At 47.3% G+C, this 17,860-nt stretch overlaps 1 protein-coding gene across 3 annotated transcripts in view; it reads right to left on the bottom strand.

Annotated features, from left to right (window-relative positions):
• Positions 1–14,799, bottom strand: part of GRIPAP1 (GRIP1 associated protein 1) — a 22,977-nt gene extending 8,178 nt beyond the window's left edge. Inside the window, exons 1-16 of one of the 3 annotated variants that reach the window (XM_004376855.2) lie at positions 14,729–14,799; positions 12,522–12,588; positions 12,319–12,380; positions 11,228–11,254; positions 10,151–10,258; positions 6,747–6,897; positions 5,634–5,818; positions 5,399–5,446; positions 4,704–4,735; positions 4,548–4,595; positions 4,303–4,402; positions 2,874–2,951; positions 2,567–2,659; positions 1,678–1,812; positions 719–814; positions 170–382 (exon numbers count right to left, since the gene is read on the bottom strand). In XM_004376855.2, the coding sequence (XP_004376912.1) occupies positions 170–382; positions 719–814; positions 1,678–1,812; positions 2,567–2,659; positions 2,874–2,951; positions 4,303–4,402; positions 4,548–4,595; positions 4,704–4,735; positions 5,399–5,446; positions 5,634–5,818; positions 6,747–6,897; positions 10,151–10,258; positions 11,228–11,254; positions 12,319–12,380; positions 12,522–12,588; positions 14,729–14,770 (1,485 nt within the window). In that variant the 5' untranslated portion in view covers positions 14,771–14,799. Of the gene's footprint in view, positions 1–169; positions 383–718; positions 815–1,677; positions 1,813–2,566; positions 2,660–2,873; positions 2,952–4,302; positions 4,403–4,547; positions 4,596–4,703; positions 4,736–5,398; positions 5,447–5,633; positions 5,819–6,746; positions 6,898–10,150; positions 10,259–11,227; positions 11,255–12,318; positions 12,381–12,521; positions 12,589–14,027; positions 14,676–14,728 lie in introns of those variants that run through there. The other 2 variants (XM_023731863.1, XM_023731864.1) reach the window with 2 other exon arrangements.
• Between the last annotated feature and the right edge of the window lie 3,061 nt (positions 14,800–17,860).

The following is a 17,860-nucleotide window of genomic DNA, read 5'->3' as shown; positions in this document are numbered from 1 at the left end:
ATGTTGTGGGGTTGTTAACCAATGTCATAAAACAACATGTGTACTTCTGTTTCATGAGAAACTATTTGTTCTGTAAGACTTCACCTGAAGTACAATAAAAAACAAAACAAAACAAAACTGTGGTCCCCAGGTTTTAGAGGAGGAAGGGCATCATCATCTACCCATCCACCTTCTCCTCACGGATCTGCCCACGGAGCTCCTCCTCCTGACGCTTCTTGTCTTCATGCAGCTCTCGGAGTTCACGCTCATAGCGGGCACGCACCCCCAGCACCTCCTTCTCATGCCGTAGTCTAACTGCTCCCAACTCCTCCTTGTGCTGTGACTTTTCCTGCAGCGTCTCCATTGCAAGCTCATCCAGCATAGCCTTCCGCTTCTCAGCACTCTGGGGGTCAGGAGGTGGGGGCAGGAGAAGACAGTCAACCTTCTATCCCAGCACCAAAAACGACCCACCACCCTCTCCCCATGCCCAAGGAACTCATCAGACTCCATCCCCTCCCCTACCCCATATAACTGGCTAAGTCACTCACCCATCCTCATGGACCCGGTCACTTTCTTTCCCTTCATATTCCCATGGATTTGGCCAAGGAACTGGTCAATCATGAAACTGGTCAACTTTTATTCCCTTCCTATCTCCACGGATTTGGCCACAACACATCCCCTGTCCCCACAGACTGGGTCAATCCCCACCCTCCCCACCCCCACTCCTTGTGTACCTCACCTTTCGAGCCTCCAGAAGGTCCTGGCTCAACTGCTCCTTCTCCTGCCCTAGCTCTTGAAGTTGTTCCAGCAGCCGACTATTGGCCCGTAATGACTCCTAACGCAAGAATGAAGGGGTAAGTTTAATAGAGCCTCTGATGGCTGTCGATCACCGAGGACACTTCTGGTAGACCATCTCTCTTAACTCTGCCCCCTTACTGCACACTGAGGCCCAGTGGTGTGTCTGGGGGCTGTGGCGGGACCACTGACCTGTTGCAGGCTGCTGATGGTTTTCTCATTTTATGGATAAGTATGGCAGAAACTGCTAGTTGTTCCCCAGTATTCATTCTCCCCTACTTCTCTAGTAATAGGATTTTTAGTTGGGCCCATGTCTGTCTAGCTGATGTTTCTCCGCCTCCCTTGCAGTTAGGTGTGGCCATGTGATTAATTTGTGTGTGCAGAAGTGGCGAGTGTAACTTAGGTTATGCTCTTAAAGGAAAAGAGAATGCTGTTCCCTTTCCCCTTCCTCCTTCCTTCAGATTGGAATGTAAACATGATGGTGGGGGAGCTAGAGCAACCATCTTGGATGACAAGATAGAAGTCTTGTGTTGAAGCTGGCAGAATAGCAATGTAGAAGGAACCTAGGCCATTGATGACTATAAAGCCATCATTCTATCCCTGGAGAACCTAACTGAACTTTTACATGGGAGAGAACTAAATTTATGTCTTATTTGATCCATTATTATTTTGGTTTCTATTATGGAATCAAAATGGATGTCCTAACTAATTGAAGTTGAAGAGGCTTATTCTCACAGAAGTGAAATGACTTGTCCTAAGACACACAGGTGCTAAAAAGTTAGGGAGCCAGATTGAAGCCTAGGCCCTTCTGACTCCACAGTCTTCCCACTGCACCTCATGGGGGACTCCACTGAGCCAGTACTAGGGAACTAGGAGAAGACAGACAAGGGTCAGAGGTGTCACCTGGAGCTGGGAGTTGAGATCATCTTTCTGTCCCATGAGCTCCTTGTACTCAGCCTGTCGCTGCTGCAACTCAGCTGCCAGCCCGGTAGTCTGTTCCCGAAGCATATTCAGTTCTTGGGTCTTTGCTGTTTGGATCTGGAGAAAGTGGTGTTGATGGGAAGTGGAGTGAAAAGAGGCCCCAGGAGCAAGGCACAGGGAGTGGGCCTCCCAGTTTCAGGGAGACAGGAAGAGAGGTGGAAAAAAAAAGCCAGGAAGAGAGCGATAGAGAGAATTTCAGAGAAAAAAACCGTGAGAGACAAGAGAACAAGGGAATGGATAAATAAACTGTGGCATATTAATACAATGGAAAGATATACAGCAATAAAAGAACAGACCAGTGTTACATATGGATAAACCTCACAGATAAAATACTTCAGGAAAGAAGCCAGACAAAAAAGGGTGTCTGATTCCATTTATATGTTAAAGAACAAGCAAAATTAACTTAGGATGATAGAGGTCAGAATAATGGTTACTTCTGGGGGGATACTGACTGGGAAAGGGTACAATGGAACCTTCTGAGGTGCTGAAAATGCTCTGTATCTTGATCTAGGTGATGGTTACATAGAAACATATATGTGTGTGTGTGTGTATACACACACATATAGACATACACACACATACATATGATTCATTAAGCTGTATACTTAAGATTAGTACACTTCACATACTTTACTGGAAAGGAAGAAACTAGAATGCAAGAGAAGCAGAGCTGGATGGCCAGAGAGAACTGAAAATGAAACAAAAACAAAGGCAGGAGGTCCAGACTACACTGCCCCGATGTAGACCAGAAGCGGAGGGAAGTGTGGGGGGACAGGGGAGGGATCAGTAAGGGCTTCCAGGTGTCCTGTACCTGCTCCAGGGCAGCCAGGCTAGTCCTCAAGGCATTGTTCTCAGCCAAAAGCCCTTCCACTTGTTCCTGCGCATCTGCACTCTGGATAGACACCTGGCCCCATCCCCATAACAGGTGAGAGCAGGCCCAGAAGAGGGGGACATATCCTACCCACAGCCAAGAAAGAAAGGGGAGACAGACACACACACACACAAGAACCAGGACTGGGGGAAGCAGGATTGCTGGGGCCTTGCCTGCCTGTATATCACCCACTCAGGCTCCCCCCACCTTCACCCCCCATCTCCCTGGGCCCATCCCTACAACATACCTGATCTTCTAGGGCCCGCAGAGCTGCTGCATGCTCCAGGCGCTCCCCCTGCCGCTGATCTCGCAGTTCTGCCAAGCTCTGTGGGGACCAGAAGATCAGACCTCAGCCTCCCCTGGGTGCACAGACCCATACAGACTCCTTCTCTGACCACCCAACAGCATGCCCCTGGCTCACCCAGATTTGGGGCCTCAGACACATTCAACCTCTATGTCCCAGCCTCCAAGCATCTCAGACATACATAAGCTCCTGACCTTAGCCCACCTGGAGACTTCAAACTCATCCAGCCTCTATCCATAAGAGGTCTCAGACTCACCCAGATTCCAGATCATAGCCCTTAGGATTCTCAGACACACCCAGGCCCCATAGATCTCAGATTCAATCAGCCTTCAGGACCCCAGATTCACCCAGAGTCCTGACCCCAACCCCTAAGGGTCTCAGACACACTCAACTCCCATGTCCCTAGCCCCCAAGAGCCTCAGACTCATCCAAACTCACAGTCCCAGACCCTAGAGGTCTCAAACTCATACAACCTCCTAGTTTTCAGCTCCTGGTGAGGTCTTAGACTGCCCCCATACCCCACCATTTGGGGATCTTCAGCTAAACCCCAGCTCCTTTGGGTCTCAGCTTTACCTAGATTTTTGTCCTCAGTCCCCAGGGGTCTTAGGCTTACCCAGCACCCATGTTCCTAGCTCTGAAGGGCCTTAGACCCACAAGTCACCATATCCTCTATCCCAAAGGACCTAAGACTCACCCCCATCTAGGGAGAAACCTAGAGGTTTTAAACTCATCCAGCCTCCAATCTTCAGGAGCCTCAGACACACCTAGCATTTGCTCTAGCCCCTGGAAGTCTCAGACTCAACAGTTTTTTGTTCCCATCCCCCAGGGTCTCAGGACCACCCAGCCCATGTGATCCCAGTCCCTAGGTGTCTCAGACCCAATCCAGCGCCCAGATCCTGAGGGTCTCAAATGTACACAGCCTCCAGCCCCAACTGTCCCACCTTTGGAAGTCTTGTAACTACTCAGCCCTCATGTCCTCAGCCCCTGGGAGTCTCACACTTACTGACACCCCAGATCCTAAAGGTCTCAAAGTCATCCTGCCTCCAGGGACTTCAGATTCACCTCAAATCCTATTCCCAATCCACAGTGACCACAGATTTATCTAGACTCCTGGCACACAGCCCCCAAGTCTTTAGATCCCATGGATCTTAGATTCATACAGATTCCTATCCCAACTCCCAGGGGGTTTTGGCACTACCCTGTTTCCATTTTCCTTGCTCCTAGGGGGCCTAGGACCCATTCAGTCCCTAATATTTGCAACACAGGGAATCTCAGACTCGCCAGCCAGCCTCTGTGGATCTCGAACCTCCCCAGGCTCCTAGCCCTGGTCCCTATCCCAGGGATCTCCAAGCCCAACCCCCCCCAACCTCACCTGATTGGCAGCCTCAAGTTCCTGCTGTAGCTTCTGGGTTCGAGACAACTGGGCTTTGAGATCAGCTTCCTTCTGCTGTTGTAACTCCTCGATCTTGTTTCTGGAAGTGATAGTGGGAGGGGGGCAGCTAGGCACAGTGGGCACAGCTTGAGGTCCAGTCTCCCAGCCCTACCCTAGTGGCCTTCAGTTAATTCTGCTGGGCACTGTTCCCGTTATCCACCAACAGTCTCAATCCTGGCAGTTACCTGCTGTCATTGAATAGCGTCTCCTTCTCTGTCTGCAGACGGCAAAAACTGGGCACAGAAAAACAGACATAGATGGGTCAGTTGTCAGTTCCACAAGTCCCCTACCTCCTAGTCCTCTAAAGCCACTTCTCCTACCTCTGGAAAAAAGAACCGTACCTTTCTTGTTTCTTTTTCAGTTTCTCAGAGAGCTGGAGGAGGGACAGACAAGTGATAACAATAATACTAATAAAGCAAAGATAAACTTAATAATTACAGATACTTCTTACTAAGTTCTTTGTGGAAGCCAGGATTTACTTATGCTATCTCATAGAATCCTCAAAACAGTCCTGAGAAGTGAGTACTATTGGTTTACAAATGCGGAAACTGAATCTCAGAAGGGTTATGTAATTTGGTTGTCCAGCTGGTTAGCAATAACATGATCACAAGCGCCAAAGCCCACCATTCATGCCCCCCAGAATATCGACCAATAGCCATGTCATAGAATGGTTAGGCTGGGAGGCCTGGCAAGTAGAGTCATGACTAAATACCTTATCACTGGGTCTCCAGTTCCTAAAACAAGAGCCAGTATTCTATAAATGCTTGGATGGATGAATAAATGAATGAACAAACAAATGAACAAGCAGAACTGGGAGGAAGCAGAGGGAAGGGATGGGGCCTGTCATGCACAAGACAGGGTGGGACCCTTTTGACATTGAAAGCAACTCTGAGACATAACTGTGAGTATCTCCATTTTACAGATGATGAACCTGAGGCTTTGAGGGGGTACTATACCCTTTCTGCCCTGTCAGGGGAAGCTCAGCAGGTGGGGAGTGGGGTGACGCAAGGCTCAGGGAAAAACCCAGCAGCCCCACCTTAGCAAGTTCCTCCTGCAGCCTGGATGTTTCAGCCTGCTTCAAGCTCTGCAGGGAAGGATGGGGTTGTTGTCAGCAAGGAGGCAGTAAGGTATCTGACTTCCCCTACCCTCCTGCCTCCCTCACCCGTCAGCCCACGAGAAGGTGATGTCACAGACATCTTCATGGGACTGTAAATAAGGCCAGAGCATCTGCCTGCCTCCCGGCACCCCAGCCCCAACAAACCAAGATTCACCTCCAAGTCTTGCAGCTGCTCCCAGAGCAATCTCTTCTCCTCTTTCTCCATCTCCCATTTCAGCTCCACCTCTGCCAATGGCATGGGGGCCAGGACAGTAAGGGCTGGGCCCCCTGGGGGGTCACCTTGGCCCTCACTGATAGCTGGAGACCTCACGGCGTCTTTCCCATAGCGCTCCTGCAGGGCTGGTGGGTAGGGCAGAGAAATATGATGGATGAGTTAGTTTCCAAAGATCCTTGCCATACCTCAAATAGAGGGAGAACTGGACTTTGACCCCTCAGGTAGCAGAGACCATAAGCCACGTTCAGCTACAAGCCAAAGGTTCAGCCCCATCCACGCCTCTCACATATCTTTTAAGTCCCACCAACCACTGAGATCCTGCATACCATCAAATTAGCCCAAGCTGGTTTCCCAAGCCCCATCCTCATTCCTCCAAGCCCCACCTACAGCATTCCCAGGCCATGCCCACTATGCTCTATCCCCTACTTACAGCTGAATCCCTCCTCTGTTGTTGTTAGCTGCCATCATTTCCAACTCATGACGACCCCAAGTGTGCAGAGTAGAACTGCTCCATAGGGTTTTCAATGCTGTGACCTTTCAGAATCCTTCCTATAGTCTCCTGATCCCCACCCACATTCCACAAGGTCTCCCTCCTGATCACCAAACCACTACCCCATAAGCCCCCGCTGCTCCCCAAAAGTCTACACACCAGAACCCTCCTATACTCTATCAAGCTTTCTTTCAGCTTTCAGCCCAGACCCTACTTCCCAACGCTCCTTCACTCACTTTCTCCACTTAATACGCCCTTTTTGATGTTCTGTCTGCTAATCTCTTAACATATGCTAGGTGCCAGGCACTGAACTAAATGCAAAATGGTACCACCTCTCATCTGTACTATAACCTGCCAGATGGTAGACATCACTACGTGTACTTTGCAGATGAGGACACTTTGGCCCAGAGAGGTGAAATGGCTTGTCCAAGGTCACACACTAGTTCAAGGCAGGGCCAAGCCTGACTATGAAGCCCCTCTTCTTCTCCTGGCAGGGGGGGATACCCTTCCTTGCCCTATTCAAGCCCTGAGGTCCCTATATCCCCAGGAGGGTCTCCAAGCACCTGCCACGTTCTTCTGCAAGGCTGTGTTCTCTGCTTGCAATCTCAGCAGCTCCCCGTCCACAAGGCTCCCAGCTTGGGCAGCCCCTTCCCTGGCAGCCCCATCCTTCAGTTGCTGGTTTTCCCGCTCCAGCTGTTCCATCTGGCTGCAGAGCTGAGCAGGGAAAGAGGTAAGCAGCAGAGAGAATCATAACAACATTCTCTGAAACATACATAGCACTTGGCACATTTAATTCCTGTAACAACCCTGGGAGGTAGGTGCTCTCATTATCCTCCCTTTACAGATAAGGACACTGAGGCACAGAGATGTTAAGTAACTTCAAATTCACATATCTGGCAAGTGGCAAAGTCAAAGAGGTGGAGGATACTGAGAACAACTTCCCCCTCACACACTCCCAACTTGAAGGACGCAATCCAAGACCCCAGGTTGCTCTGGAAGTTCCCTGGGCAAGATGTCAGCACCACGGACAGGCCCACCACTAGCCTTCTTATGTGGATGGGTCTATGTCCTGGATTCTAGGCCCAGAGACAGCTCTCTCTCAGCCCAGGGACCAGAGACAGATCTCAGGTCATTTCTAGGGCCAGCACTGCTGACAGTGCCCCCATTGCCAGCCCTTGGAGCAGTGTACAATGCAAATAAATCTAAGCCAGGCCCTGCTGAACTACTGACTAACGTATAGTTCTCACAGTCCTGAGATCCCTCGTCTCCATTTTCAGATGAGAATACTGAGGCCCACAGAGAATTTTTACTTTATTGCCTGGGATATTTTTCTACCTAGAATACTATTCCTTTCTTCCGGCTCTTCACATGACTGGCTTTTTTGCAGGTTTCAGGGCTCTGTTCAAATGCCACCTTTAAGGTAACATCCTCTAACAAAGACACCACAGTACTCTCTATCACAGCACTCTGTTCAAATTTCTTTCTTACCTAGTGCTTATCACAATTAAATTTTATTTTGTAACATAGGGGTACATATTCTGAAACCAGGCTACTTGGATGTGAATTTCTACTCGACCATTTATTAGCTATATGATGTTAGGTCAAATTACTTAATCTCTCTGAGGCTCAGTTTTCCTTATCTCTTAAATGCTGTTAGCTGCCATCAAGTTGGCCCTCAACTCATGGCGACCCCATGCACAACAGAACAAAACACTGCCTGGTCCTGCGCCCTCCCCATGATTGGTTGCAGATTGAACTATTGTGCTCCACAGGGTTTTCATCAGCTGATTTTCAGAATTAGATGACCAGGCCTTTCTTCCTAGTCAGTCTTAATCTACAAGCTATGCTGAAACCTGTTCAGCATTACAGCAACATGCAAGTCTTCATGAACAGGCAGGTGGTGGCTGTGCATGAGACACATTGGCTAAGAATTAAACCCAGGTCTCCTGCACGGAAGACAAGAATTCTACCACTGAACCACCAATGCCCACTCATCTGTTAAACAGTGATACTAATAATAACATCTATCTCCTAGGATGAAATGAATTAATAATGTAAAGTACTTCAAGAAAGACCTGGCACACACTAAATGCTATATAAATGTCAACTATCACTACTATTATTATTTTTTACTATACTATCATCTTTTCCCCATCCCATGCCCAGAATGTAAGCTATCTGAGAATGGGGACCATTCTGTGCTATTTACAATTGTATTTCCAGAACATAAGAGAACACACTGGGTGCTTACTATTTATTGGAGGAACAACTGAGCTGAAATGTCTTAGCAAATAAGTGGTGGGCCAGGACCTGAACCCAGGTCTCTCAGTGAGTACTTCCAAGAAGGGAGAATATGAAGAAGGTTTTTACACCTGGCTCAGTGCCTGGCATAGGGTAAGCAACCAGTTACTGTTGAGTTGATTCTGACTCATGGTGACCCCATGTGTGTCAGAGTAGAACTGTGTTCCACAGGGTTTTCAAATGGCTGATTTTTCAGAAATAGATTGCCAGGCTTTTCTTCTGAGGTGCCTCTGGGTGGGATCAAACAGCCAACCTTTTGGTTAGCAGCTGAGTGCACCAACCATTTGAACCACCCAGGGACTTCTGGTGTAGGGTAGGTGTCAGGAAACAGGAGCTGCATCTATGGAGGAATGCCTGCCCCTGCCCCACCCCGCCAGGAGTCATGATACCATTGAGGCTGGAGGCAGTGAGAAGTGAGGTGGTGAGGTCAGCGGTGATGTGAGTACCAGAAGCTCTAAACTGTAGGTGACAGGGAACCACACAGGAAAGTATTGTTTAAAGGAGGGATGTGGTGAGTCTTGCAGGTCAGAACAACCTCTGTGGTGTGGACTGGTAGAGGAAGCTAGAAGTGAGGAGACTAGAGAAGAGGTTGTGGAAATAGAGCAGGTGGGAGGTGGTAAGGGCTGAAGCAGGGCACTACCACAAGATGAATACAAAACTTTCTAAAAGTCAATAAATATTTGAGAAAAAATAAGTTAATAAAAGAATATTAGTAGCTAATACTGCATACAAGGTTCTGCTCTAAGTGGTTTATATACATCAACAACTTAATCTTCACAAAAGCCTTGTGAGACAGGTACTGTTATTATCATCATTTCCATTTTAAACATTTGGAAGTCAAGAAACAGGTAGGTTAAGTGACTCGTTCAAGATTACACTTAGTAAAAGGTATATACAAGATTTTAATCTAGGCCTTCTGCCTCCATAGTCCTCTCTCTTAACTACTACTTGCTAAACTGCTTCTCTGGTATTGTACCTGTTTATTTATTTTGCTCTGTGTGTGTCTGTGTGTGTGTGTGTGTGTGTGTGTGTGTGTGTGTTTAAGATTTTATACACTATATTCTCAGGTAGAGCCTTGGAAATACGCTTTTGTTGCCACGGGACTTTTTTTCCCTTAAAATACACTAAAACCTTAGGAAATTATTAACAATGGATACAGAAGCTAGATAATGGCACAAAAGACAACGTCTCCAATGGCCTAGGAGGTTTAGAAACTTCCTGGACAGTAAGAAGACAGAATTATCTGATCCAGGATGAATCATATGAAAGAAGTAGAATCCTAGGATCATGTCAGACGAAGGGAAGGAAGAGAAAAGAGAAGTAGTTCGAGCACCTCTCTATCCCATATTAAGTACAAGAACTTTTATCTTACGATCTCTCCTAGAATTCCATAGCATCAGTCCCAAATCATACAAAAGGAAACTTGAAGCTCAAAGAAAAGGAGGGACTTGGCCAGGAATCAGCTGATCTCATGGCTTGCAGCCTACTAATCCCAGCACAGTGAGTGGCCCCATCTGTCAAATCACTGCCCCCCAGCAGCAATCCAGGAATTGTTTCAGCACCACGGACAGTGCTCCAGGGGCAGCCTCTGTCCAACCCATCTTCTGCTGCCCTCTGGTTTCAGCCCGGGTGGCCCCTACCCCTTGGCTATCCCCAGCACCAGCACCTTGCTGAACTCGGCCATAAGCGTGCTGTTCTGCAAACGGAAGTCCTCCTCTTGACTGTGCAGCTTTGCTTGCAGCATCTCATTTTCACTCAGCAGCCCCTCGACTTCCTGCAGTATCAGACATGAGCCAGCTATCCAACAGGGGCAGAAAGTATGGGAAGGTGGGGCAAAGAAACAGTGACAGGGTGCAAAACACATGGGGCAGGGGGAGAACAAAGGGTACAGAGAATGAGACAGGGGAAATGAGGAGATACAGGAAAAGAGAGAGACACAGGAAGGGATAAAAGGAGAGCGACAGGGAAGACAGAGAATGTCATAGAATACAAGGAGAGAAAAGGGAAGGAGGAAAGAAAGATAACAGATGAGGAGGGGGAGAGAGATAGGAAGGGGAGAAAAATGAGCAGAGAGGAAAGATATAGGGGAAGAAATAAGAAGAGGGAGAGATGGGGAGGAAGAGAGAGACAGGAAGGGGTGAGTGTGGGGAAGAGAAGGATAGAGATGGGGGATAAAAGAGGTATAGAGAGACAGGCAAAGGGTGATAGATAAGGAAGGAGAGAGGGATGGGGAAGGAGAAAAAGAAAAGGCAGAAAGAGAGAGACGGTAACAAAGAGAGATCAACAGGGAGAGAAGAGAACAAAGAGAGGAGAGAGAGGGTCAGGCAAATAAATAAGAGCCGGAAGAGAGAAGAATGGAGGCAAGAAACAAGGAGGGAGAGAGACAGAAAGAAAAGGAAGAGAAATGATGATAGAGATGGGAATGGGGATGGGGCAGAAACAAAGAGAGGATTGGGAAGAGAAACAAGAGTCAGAGAGAGGGAACAGAAAGACAGACAGGGGCAGAGACAGACTCAGAGAGAAAGGGAGAAGGAAAGAGACAGACAGGCACAGAGTGAGAGACAGTGGCAGTAAGATAGTAACAGTAATTAGACATAATGGCAGTGAGGTAGTGAGATAGACAGTCATGGATGCAAGTGCACACACAAAAAAAGAAAGCCCAGCACAAGGAGATCCCAGCATACAGAAATATCCCCATTAAGACAGTCTCCCAGACACATTCATTCACCATAGGTATTCTTACCTGAGCTTTCTTGCTCTTGCTCAGTGCCTAAAGGGGAGTGGGTGGGAAGAGAGAGAAGGTAAACAGAGATGGAGCCCCTCACTAGGGTATAGGGATGACTGTGACAAGTCTTAAGGGGCGAAAATGATGATAGGAGTTGGGGAATGGGAGAGTTTTCAATCACAGAACTTGTGTGAAGATTTGGAGCCTACAGGAATTATGGAATGAGTGAATAAGGTGAATTCAGCCTTGGTGCCCCAACACACAGAAATCATCCTTTCCTCTAAGCTGCTGAGGCTGTTTATAGGGCTTAGTATTTAATCCTTTATGGGCTGGACCTCTGGGCTCAGAATTGGTGGCTTCCTTGCTAACCAAAAACCAAACCTGTTGCTGTAGAGTCGATTCCGACTCATTGCTCCATCTGTCCAAACACATCTATGTGGATCCCTCCCATTCAACCTGGAAAGTGCTACGCCCCTGCTGTCCAGCCAAGGGCAGTGCTAGATTTGAGGAATCAGCCACCCTCCCAAAGAGAAGCCCAGCTTTCCTGATTGTGAGATTTTCTGCATTCTGTATTCTTTCATTCAACAAATATTTATTGAGCATATACTGTATGTAACATTGTGCTACGCATGGGGACAGAGCAGTGAAGAAAGAGACAAAGGAGGACCTTGAATGTATTGAGGGGTCATGATAAGTTATATTCTATCTCATCTTTAGAGGATCTGAGAGGTAGGTTTAAGCCTCATTTTTACTAACAGTACCAGGACAGGGGTGGGAGGTTAGAGCACAAGGCAGGAGGGTGAGTGGAGGATAGGGGGCAGATTCAAGGAAGATTTACTGATAGATTTGACTATTTAACTAGAAGTCAGTAAATGAGAATGACTAAGTAATTTACATTAGGAATGAATTAGGAGTAAAGTAATCAATAAATTAAGCAGGATTAGGTAAAATTAGTGGATTAAAGAGATTTCCATGAGAATTTTAAAAATAACTGCATGACAACAGCATGTAACAACAGGCCTGTTTCACTGTTGGTACTCAATGGAGAGATAAATGAGTCAGATGGGTAGAGGAAATGATGGGTGGGTGGGTAAGGTGGAAAGAGGTACCTTCTGAGCTTTGGCAAACTCCTTATCCAGGTAAGCGACCTTCTGTCGAAGACTTGTGAGCTCTGGTGTGGAGAAAGCAGGGAGTACCAACCTCAGCCAGTGGCAAGGAGCTGAAAGGTCCCCTGCCAGGCCTCTGAGGGAAAAAACCTTGGCCTCCATCCCCCTCAAAGCTACCCTCATCTAATGAGACCCTCTTGGCTCACCAACACCATTCTTGCGTAGCTCATCTGAAAGCTGATAGTTGTTTGTCCGGAGTTCCAGCAGCTGAGCCTTTGGGAGAAGCAGGGAAGGGAAAAGACTTGGGTCAGGAATGTGCCCCTACCTCCAACATGAGGGAACTAAACCCCTGAGTCCCATGGACCCTGCCACCCTCCGTGTGCCTCTCTAGCCACTCCTTAAGACCTGTGAATGTTGCATCCTAAATGAGCTCCCAGTCCCTCAGCCCTTGTCCCACCTTCTCCAACTCCATTTATAACTCCAGCCAGCTTCACCCCTCCATCTCCCCACTGCCTCCATCTCTCCCCCTCTAATTCACTCTGTACTCAGGACACCACAGGGTGCTTTCTAATGTTTCATGTTGACCCCATCAGGATCTTCCTCATGTGCATTCTGCAGCTCTCCATGCCCACAGGATAAAATTCCCCTTCCTTATCTTGTTATGAGTCGGAATCAACTAAACAGCAATGGGTTTATCCTGGCTGACCTCACACAGTAAACACTGTTCTATCTTTCTGTCAGGAGTGAATGTTGTACATCCTCCTGACCAGACCTGGAGGCCGTGAGGGTGGGGGAAGGGGCTTACCTTCCTCTCTCTTTCCCCTGCTCAACTTTCACTGAGTCAGGGAGCTGTCCTCCCCTCAACCCAAGCCTCGCAAATCATGCCAGGCCTCCTTCAAGAATTAAAGGAAAGTGAAACACAGGCCACTCCAAACAGCACATCTCTCCCTACTGGCCTGGTAGGGCCCTGAGGTCAGTTCTTCCCAGACCCACTGTCCCTTACCCCACCAGGACCTTCCACTCCCTCTCATAGCACCAGCACCCCTGGTGGTTGGCTCAAGGTTAGAGAGTCTGGCTTCTAGAGAATCATTCCCACCCCTGTGCACTCCAAGGCCCAGTGATCTGTCTTCCCCAGTTTTGGTCCAATTGGAACACCCTCTGCACAACCTTAGACTCCCTCCCCAACAGAGTCCAGTGGTTTTCCCTCACTCATGGCCCAATGGCATCAACCTTGTTCACTCAAGGGTCCCCCATGCCCCTCAAGATCTCCCCAGTCATGATCCAGTGGGATGGTACTACTCCCATTGGGGTCTCTCCTCCACAAGGCCTTGGGTGGGCCAATTGGAATCCCCCGCCAGAGATTACAGGGGTCTCCCCCATTCATGGCCCAATGGTCTCACCCTTCCACCCTCAGAGTTCCTCACATAGGGACAATTGGTTTCCCTCATTCAAGGACTAAAGGGATTACCTTTCCTCACTATGAGTTCCTGCCTCCCCCCACAGGGTCCTACTCAGGGTTTCTCACATTCAAGGTCCAATGGTGTGGCGCTTTTCCCTCTGAGTCTCTCCACACAATCAATCCAATGGTCATACCCAGTGAGGAACTCCCTCAACAAAGGCCCATTCATGGTGCAATGCTATCACCCTTCATTCCCTCTCAGAGGCCCCTCCCCAAGAAAGAGTCAAGAGGTCAGAGTACCAAGTCAAGGTACCTCGCAAAGAGTTCGGTGATCTCTCCCATATGAGGTCCAATGGTATCACTCTTCCATCCCCTCTGGTCCTCCTCCCAAGAAGCACTAATGGTACTACCCATTCAGAGTCTTCTTCACCAGGCCTAATGAGATCACCCCTAATCATCCAATGGTACAGCCCCCTCTTAGGATCCACTACCACCACTCACACAGGATCTCCACCTCCCAAGAACAATTACAACATCTGGGGTCTTTCCCCACTCCCCTGGCATAATGGTATCTCCCACAAAAATTTCCACCTCCCACCGGCTAATGGTATTGCCCTTTCAAGGGCTCCCCCATCACGACGCAAACGTTTCATCGACCGCTTCCTTCCTCTCCAGACAAAATGGTTTCGTCCCCTCAGGATCTCATTCCCTCAAAGCCCAATGTTGTAGCCCGACCATGGTGTCCCCCGCACGGGCGTAGAGGTCTGAGTAAGGTATTGCCCACTCAAGGCCTGTCGTCCGCCCAAAAGGCTAGCTAAATCCAACCCCTCAGAGCCCAGTACAATCTCAGAACCCAATAATCTCACCACTCAGAGCCTCAGTTTCCCTTCTCCAGACAAACCCCATAGACGCAGGGTCTATCCCAACCAAAGCCCTTCGCAGAGCCGGCGGCACCTCTCTTTACCCCGCCCCCTAGTCGCTTAGTCTGGTGGTCTTTCCTCCTGAGAGCTGCACCTGCATCCGCTGAAACTCCTCCTCAGACAGAGCTTGCGCCATGTTCCTCCCCCCACCCCCCCAACAGCTTTCTGCGCAGACGCAGCTCGTGCCTCCTGTCAGGCATAGGGTCGGACCAAACCACTGGCCAGGAATGCAGGGAGAGGGGCCTAATCCGGAAGTTCAGTATTTTGGAGACGGAGAGAAGAGAACAAAAAAGACAGGTCGGGTGAATTTTAGTGTAATGTTTTGCCAGAAACGTAGGTCATCTGATCCGGCTTTTGAGCTCGCATAGACTACCCATTGTGGTGCAACATTATGGCATCCCTGTCTGATGGGTGGACGCGTCGCTAGGAAAGTGTATGCCGACAGAAAAATCACCCTTCTGAGGTACTCCTTTAATGAGAATGGTTTACTGAGTTAACAGCAGAAATGAAAGCGGAAGCTTTGCGTTGGTCTTGTTCCGCCCTCCTCCAGGTGACCCCGAAGGGAATCCCGCCCCTTCTGAAGGCCTTGGCTTTTCTTTTTTTTTTTCCTTAAAATTTGACCGTTACTTTATTAACATGATACTTTATATCATGTTAGGTAAAGGACCTAGCCACTAATAAATTTAAAATACCAGAGAAGAAAGAATGGCAGTGAAACAAATGAACAAGCTTCATTTAAAAATCAAAATGATGAAACACCAGGAACTTCAAATAAGTGTTGAAATGCATTGCAACTCTTTTTTGTGCTTTCCTTCCCTCTCTGTAAACCCCGCCACCCAAGCGGTAAACTTTTATTTGGGAAAAAAAGAATATTGACAACATTTCAGTACTAGGGTAATCCCTATTTTCTTTATCTTTGTGTGGGGGGGGGATAGATTAATTTTGATATTTCAAACGTATAGAAAAGTTGTCAGAATGGTACAAGGAAATTCCATGTATCCTTTGCCCAGATTAATCAGTTGTTTACATTTTGCCACCTTTGCTTTATCATCCTGTCTATCTATAAAATGTTTTTAGCCACTGACTTCAGCATCCATTGATGATTTTCTAATACCAACATTCCTTTGATGTTTATTAGTTGCTGTTCTACTGTAGAGGCCCTGGTGGCGCAGTGGTTAAGAGCTCGGCTGCTAACCAAAAGGTCGGCAGTTCAAATTTACCAGCCGCTCCTTGGAAACCCTGTGGGGCAGTTCTACTCTGTCCCATAGGGTCTCTGAGTCGGAATCGACTTGACGGCAACAGGTTTGGTTTGCTCTATAGTAAGGAGCCTTGGTGGTGCAGTGGATAAGGGCTCGGCTGCCCCTCTCCGGGAGGCAGTGTGCCTCCCTAAAGATTTATGGCCTTGCTATGAGTCCACTGGAAGGCAGTGAGTTTAGTAGGAACTTTCTCTTCTCCCCCATTTATTTATATCGATATAGACTAGTGTTATTATTTTATTCAATCAATTATAATCAGTTACTATCATTATTTCCTTTGACACTTAAATTGTCCCAGGTTTGGTCAGTAGGAGCACCTTCAAGTTGATTTCTGTGTCCCTTTGACACACTCCTATCAAGAAAAAAATTTTTTTTTTTTAGCACTTCTTTGCTTCATGGCACTGCAAGGTGCTCAGGGCTCATCTTATTGTTTCCCAGCCCCAGCCCTGGAATCTGCCCATTTCTCCAAGAAACTTTGGTTCCTTTTAGTGGGGAAATGATATTTAGAACCAAGATCTGTTTGCTGCTACTTACTACAGTGTAATTGCTTCTCTTGGAAATTATCAAACAATATCATCAATATCACCCACAAGTAAAATTTTGCTGAAGATCTTTCAAAAACAGTTGCAGAAGTATATTGTCAGGGAACTGTCAGACAGTCAAGCCAGATTCAGAAGAGGACATAGAATGATCCATCTGCTGATGTCAAATGGATCTTGACTGAAAGCAGAGAATACTTTACCTGTGTTTTATTGACTATGCAAAGGCATTCGACTATGTGAATCATAACAAATTACAGATAACATTTTGAAGAATGGAAATTCCAGAACGTTTAACTGTGCTCATGAGGAACCTGTACATGGATCAAGAGGCAGCCGTTTGAACAGAACAAGGGGATACTTCATGGTTTAAAATCAGGAAAGGTGTGCATAAAGGTTTTATCTTTTCACCATACTTATTCAGTCTGTATGTTGAACAAATAATCTGAGAAGCCAGACTATATGAAGAAGAATTTGGCATCAGGACTGGTGGAAGACTAACAACCTGTGATATGCAGATGACACAACCTTGCTTGCTGAAAGGGGAAGAGGACTTGAAGCACTTACTGATGAAGATCAAAGACTACAGCCTTCAGTAGGGATTATGCCTCAACATAAAGAAAACAAAAATCCTCACAACTGGACCAATAAGCAACATCATGATAAACAGAGAAAAGATTGAAGTTGTAAAGGATTTCATTTTACTTGGATCCACAATCAATGCCCATGGAAGCAGTCAAGAAATCAAACAACATATTGCATTGTGCAAATCTGCTGCAGAAGACCTCTTTAAAATGTTGAAAAGCAAAGAAGACTAAGGTGCGCCTGACCCAAGCCATGGTATTTTCAATCGCCTCATATGCATACAAAAGCTGGACAATGAATAAGGAAGACGGAAGAAGAATTGATGCTTTTAAATTACAGTGTTGACAAAGAATATTGAATATACCATGGACTACCAGAAGAACAAACACGTCTGTCTTGGAAGAAGTACAGCCAGAGTGCTCCTTGGAATCAAGAATGGTGAGACTTCATCTTACGTACTTTGGACATGTTATCAGGAGGGATCAGTCCCTGGAGAAGAACATCATGCTTGGTAGGGTAGAGGGTCAGCAAAAAAAAAAGGAAAACTCTTGACAAAATGGATTGACAACAGTGGCTGTAACAATGGGCTCAGACATAGCGAGAATTATGAGGATGGCGCAGGACCAGGCAGTGTTTCTTTCTGTTGTACATGGGGTCGCTAGGAGTCGGAACGGATTTGATGGCACGTAACAACAACAACAATTGCTTCTTTCAGTGGACAGAGCTAGGAAACATACGTATGTATTCTAATCTGTGTATACACACATATCTATTTATATATTTAGCTATAAGAAAAAACTCGTTGCCGTCAAGTTGATTCCGACTCATAGCGACCCAACAGGACAA

The sequence above is a fragment of the Trichechus manatus genome, unplaced genomic scaffold (assembly GCF_000243295.1).
Source record: "Trichechus manatus latirostris isolate Lorelei unplaced genomic scaffold, TriManLat1.0 scaffold00046, whole genome shotgun sequence".
NCBI classification, from domain to species: Eukaryota; Metazoa; Chordata; class Mammalia; order Sirenia; family Trichechidae; genus Trichechus; species Trichechus manatus.
The sequence above is the reverse complement of the archived record's forward strand: the minus strand, read 5'-3'. Positions and strand labels throughout refer to the sequence as shown.